This window comes from Nannobrachium achirus (genome assembly GCF_963921795.1).
Source record: "Nannobrachium achirus genome assembly, chromosome: 5".
In the NCBI taxonomy this organism is placed as follows: Eukaryota; Metazoa; Chordata; class Actinopteri; order Myctophiformes; family Myctophidae; genus Nannobrachium; species Nannobrachium achirus.
In genome coordinates, this window is record NC_137814.1 from 55027655 (window position 1) to 55033654 (window position 6000).

A 6000-nucleotide genomic window follows, 5' to 3' on the forward strand; every position below is an offset into this window, starting at 1 on the left:
TGCGTACGCATGGGGGCATGCGTACAAGTGGCTAAATATGTCTTTTTAGACACAATAAGCCAGCAGTTTCTTTATTGCTATTTACAGTAACACTTCTAGCCCCCATAAGTCACATCCAACCATGTAAGGTTGCGTTGTATCTTGGGAATGGGCTTATTCTGTGTAAAATGACATATTTAGCCACTTGTACGCATGCCCCCAACCACTGAAATAAGAATCTCTAAAACAATAGAAAGAAGTAAATGAAATCATTTTAACACCCATCTTTTATATTCTTTAATTACAATCTAAAATATGAACCCATGTTGTAAAAAACTAAAGTTGTCCTTTAATACCACTGTGATAAGCTAGAGCAGAGAAAGACATACTGTAGATGGATTGAGGGACATTTTGGAGACATCTTCCACTTACAGGGTCCTGTCTGATCTGTAAACTGTTAAAAAAAATCTGATTCAATCAGCCTGATGCTAAGCTGATAACTGAGGCCTTGTAGTAATGCATTCAACCATGGAGAATGCAATGAGGGGCGTGATCCACAGCAATGCATTATGTAAATAAAACAATAACCAAGAGCATAATATGGTCTGACGCACACTTGCAATTCACATGACTCCTTCCACCCACACAGACAGGCTTCCATGTGAAAGGGCTAAAAATAGTGTGGAATTGTAGGATACGAGGTGTTGCACGAGGAAACTATAATTAGAACGCCCCGGGGACAAAGCCGCAGGCACCTCCTCATGACCGGTGACCGTGAACCTATAGTGAAACTGGCATTAGAGTGCTTTTCAAGGTGTGGTGAACCTATAGGAGGGTCAGGTTGTGGAGCCAGGTTCTTGGGCAGGTTCCCACCAGGACATTAAACCACACTGACAACAGTATTGATGACAGGAAACAGTCTTATGAGACACTGCTCAAGAAAGGTTCATTTTCCAGATAATTACAGTCTGCGGGAGGTGCGTAAAAAGCACAAGATATATAGGCTCTGAATTAAGCCTAATGTTAAGGTTTCATGGTTAGTACAGCATGCACAGTTTAGGCATAATTCCTCGTCACCTTTTCTGAATGGATATGCTCGATAAGACAACTTTTGCAGACCTCCATGATGAAGCAAAGAAAAGGTAAGTGTTTTAACTTAATTGAGATGCAGGCTTATTTGGAGAGACTTTTCTTTAATTGTTTTATGTGTTTTAATTGTGAATGTTCTCGTTGTGATATTTTCTTGTAGAAAAACACCCTGGACAACTAGAATGCACAACTTCATTCAAAGTCCCTCAACAACAAACAACCTGAGGTATTACAGTTTCTGCATCTCTTCGTACAGTATGTGGTGCTACTGTATGTGCAGTGGAAAGTAACCGAGTCAAGTATATTTACACAAGTACTGTACTTAAGTACCAATCTGAGGTGCTTTTACTTTACTTGGGAAAAAAAATAGATACTTAATATTTAAACTCCACATACATCTCAGAGGGAAATATTGTACTTTTTACGCCACTACAATTGTATATTTTTGCTGTCGGGCCAGAAACCTCTTATCTCCAACTTTTTGTGTTTTTTCTTTCGTAAATGAATGCCTAGCCTACTCGATCACATTGCAGATCACACAAAGGCATCAAAAGTAGCAGATCTGCAAGCTCGAAACGTGTTGCGAGGGGTCGCGTTTCGAGCTTGTAGATCTGCTTTTGCCGTTTTTTTTTATTTGAATCCTGAAAAGTGACAGTTTTGGACCTATGAGGTTTCCACTCGACAGAGACGATGTACAATTGTATTTGATTTAGTACAAAACCCATATTTTATACCAAAATGAAAATAGACAATCTACAGTACAAGCTCTAAACACGCAAGTTTTTTAAATGCCTTTTAATAAAAAATGTGCGTATGAGTACTTTTACGTCTGGCATTTACATACATTTTAATGACAATTCTTTAGTACTTTGACTAAAGTGAAATAATAATAATACACAGGATTTGTACTTGTTTGCTACTATTACTTAAGTAACAAATCTCCTTCCACCACTGACTACAGTATGTGATGTCGTGTACATTATTACCACTGACTGAAAGTAGACTAAACATCTTCTTTTCCTTCTCCTGCAGAAAGTCATCAAATGAAACAAGCCAACTGGGACAATCTCTTCAGACCCTGCTTTCCCGTAAAAGTAATATCCAGTTATATTCAGACTCTTTGTGAATCATGACACTGATGGCGACCAAGGATAGCGACTCAATTATTATTTAATCTTCTTCTCATCTACCCAAGGTGGACGGAAGGGATTTCGGGACTTCCTTAAGTCAGAGTTTTGTGAGGAGAACCTGGACTTCTGGCTTGCCTGTGAGGAATTCAGAACCATCAGCAGTCCAGAAATGCTTAGCTGGAGAGCAACAAGTATTTATGAAGCATTCGTTAGGACTGGGTCCCCTAAGGAGGTAAAAGACAAAACACCTATCATTTAACAGAACATATGTCACAATAAGCAACGGCACACAGAAACATGATTCATATTTCACATAACAGAGCCTTGTAACTTCAACCTAATACAGGTATGTATAATGCACAGATTTAGAAACATTATCAGCAAAGTTGTATGTGGTCATAAGTAGGCTATTATCGGCAAAGTTGTATGTGGTCATAAGTATGCAATATGTTGTATATGAAAGGAAAGTTGATCTTAACTAAAATACTGCCACTTTAGCAAAACATTAGGCCTACTCAGGTCAAGTGTAAGTGTATAAACAAAAAGCAGTGATTTATTTTTTATTATCTTTTTAGGTCCCTATTCTGGGGGCGAGCAGTCAGTGAAAATAGATTATCTAAGCTCACAAACCAAGTTATGAGCTTGTAGATCAGCAAGATCGAAGATAAAGGAGCAAACCTAGTAGGCTCTTGGGAAACTCCTCTGGTCAACTATAAAAATAGCTGTATGGTTTAAGTCAAAAACTCATTTTTTGGGGGGTTGAGGGCCACATTGATCCAAAAGGTGACTTGCTGTGGGCCACCACAAGTTGTGGGCACACATGCACACAGACACACATTCAGTTAAGTGACATTCCCACTAAGCACTATAACTATAAAGATAACTATAACTATCGTTCACCATTGTGTTTTTGTATTGAACTTTTTTCAAATTTGTATAGTTATACTTAGTGCTCAGTATTGTTTTTCAGTCTGTTGTCTGCTATAACTACAGTACAGCACTTATTTTGAAGATGAATAGCTATACTTTAAATATTGACTTTAAAAACAAACAATTACATTTTTAAGGAGACCCTAATTCACCAATAACCATTTGAAAGTAGAACAATTCAACTTGAAGTGAAACACATTACCTTGTCAAAGCCAACATTTGCATTAGCAGTTTCTGTTGGCTACTGAGTGGCTATCTGTAGTTTCTGTTTTCTAATGTGTGGCTATTGTTCTGGGGTTTCAGCTATAGATCACCTGAGAGCCCAAATCATTTCAGCTTTTAATTAGCTACACAACATGTTTTATGCAGGCCTACTTTCAAACTCAGACATTGAACTCAGTCTTTTTTGACACATGTACGATAATGAAATATTCAGAAAATGTCGATCAAAATAAGGACACTCAATGCTTAATGCACAATCGATTGTTTTGTTTTTAAATGTAAGGGGGAAAAAAATAACCCAACAGAAGCTCAGCTCAAAACATCTCAAAAATAATACTTTTTTTACTTGCTGTTTCCAGACACCTGACATCTTTGCTTTAACTAACTTGTCAACACCAGGGACGCGATCCTGAACAGTTTGCAATTGTATGATGTCATTTAGAAAGCCTTCTCACGGAGATATGTTGTGCCAAACATGCAGAGGATCTTTGAGGCAAACATTTTAAACACAGGATATTGTGTTCCCAGTCCCAGATTTTGATAGAATTCCCCTTGGGTATCTTTAATTCCAATCAATTAGTTCCATCTGAAGGTTAAATGCACAGTATCCATCTCAGCGTTAAACTTGAAGTGGTTACAGTTTGCTGCACATTTATACACAAATGAAATAGCCATAACGTCATTACACTGACAATGACATCAACACTATGACAGTTGATGTCATTGACTAAAACTGTGAAGATTTTTTTCCCCTGACTAACTTGTTTCACTAACAAAACACCAAATAAAAACTGACAAAAACTAAGCTATGATGACTAAAACAAAGACTAAATATATAGAAAATGTTATCAACAAATAAAAACTAGATAAAAAAAGTTATGGAGGGACTAGTGGAGAGTAGCCTAGATCCAATAGAACTAAAAGAAAAGTAATTTTATGTTTGGTTGCGCTCTGGAAATAGCAGATCTGCAAGCTCTACTGACAACTTTTGCTGATGTAAAACAATAACCGGATTACTTTCAAATTTCAGATCAACTTGGATTTCCACACAAGAGAATCTCTCGCTCAGAACCTCCTCCAGCAACAACCGAGTCCATTTTGTTTCACCGCTGCACAGAATAAAATCTACAGTATGATGGAGAACGACGCCTTCCCTCGTTTCGTCCAGTCTGACCTCTACAAGGACCTGAGTCATTCTGCCGGCTCCAAGCCAGCGCCAGCGGGCCTTGGGAACCGCCGCAACGCTTTCAGGGCAAAGAACAAGGAAGGCCCAATAATCAGACTGCAAATCAATCAGCCTCCCAGCCTCTCTCCACAATGACTCGCACACCGGAGACAAAGTCCGATAAGCAGGGCCCAACATACACAGACAAATGTGTCTGTGGCAAAGACTTGACCTCGTCCGTAAGACCCAGTTACTGAATGTCAGCCTTTAGGTTTTCTTCAGAATATGTATGCCACTGGGGTCCATTTGAGCCCCTTCTCCACTACAGGGCCAAACCAGAACTTTTCCAGAACCAAGAACTTTCAAGAACCTGTGAAGTTGCGGGACCAAGTTCTGGATTACGTTTCCCTATAACCAGACCTAACCGGGAAGGTCCCAAAAAAGAGCAGCAGCGCTGCTGGCCCCTCGCATAGGTTCTCTGAACTCAAGTTTAGTACTACACATCAAGGGCAGGACTTAAGAGGGTACCCAGAACCTTGTATGAAACCAGGCCGTGCAATATGGAAACAAAACCAGAACCAAGAAAAAAAAAAGAAAAAAAAAAAGGGTTCAGGTTCTGGAAAGTTCTGGTTCCGCCTTGAAGTGGAAAAGGGGCATTAGTTCCATTTGTACACTCTCAGAGTTACACACCTCATTTAGGCCTATAGCTCTTTATGTGTTTGCGTACTCATTTTGTATGTCCATGGCAAAAATATAATTTTTACAACAATGTCCACCAGAAGCCAGCATGGCGATGACCCCTGCCGATAAGACAGACAAGGAAGTGAAATGTTTCAAAACCACATCATCAGATGATAGATAGCCTTCAGAGGGCAACTTCCTCTTGCCACATATACCGGTATATATATATCCCCCTCACAAGACATTGACTAAAGTGTGGCAAAAGAAAGGCGCCTGTGGATGGCATATCGCCACGTGGAACAGATGTAGGCGTGTGCGAAACAGACGAGCAATAAACTTTATAGGCATTTGTAGTGTCTAATTCCACATTGGTATGGTACCATTGCCTGAGTGAGTTAAAGTGTAGCAAAGCAGTGCTGGACGGTAACAACAATGCACATATTTTCAGTATACTTTACTTGAGTATTTGTGTTTTTTTGGATACTTGACTGGACTTTGACTCCACTGCATTTCAAAGAAAATGGAGCCTACATTATAATTAACAACTTTTTAAATCCACTATTGAACTGTCAACATTTTTGTACAGCAATGCATTGATATTTAAAAGAAATGTGTGTTGTGTTTTTTGAACGCTTGTATACTGTATGTATTTTAACATGCAATTTTGAACATTGAAGTATTTTTCAAAGCATGTTCTCCAGTACTCTCACTTGTAGTTGTGTAATATGTTACCAAGAGTATACTTTGACACAAGTAGGCCTGTTGGGGTTAAGGCTACTATAGTATGTTTAATCGTGGCTGTGT

The 6000-nt window shown here is 38.9% G+C and overlaps 1 protein-coding gene across 1 annotated transcript; it reads left to right on the plus strand.

Moving 5' to 3' along the window:
* Nucleotides 1-1102: 1102 nt before the first annotated feature.
* On the plus strand, nucleotides 1103-4671 carry LOC308286109 (regulator of G-protein signaling 2-like; the record flags this gene model as incomplete). Its single annotated transcript, XM_080727066.1, has 3 exons — nucleotides 1103-1121; nucleotides 2264-2430; nucleotides 4381-4671. The coding sequence occupies 3 exons, from the start codon at nucleotides 1103-1105 to the stop codon at nucleotides 4669-4671; spliced, it is 477 nt and encodes a 158-aa protein (XP_080583192.1).
* Nucleotides 4672-6000: the final 1329 nt, after the last annotated feature.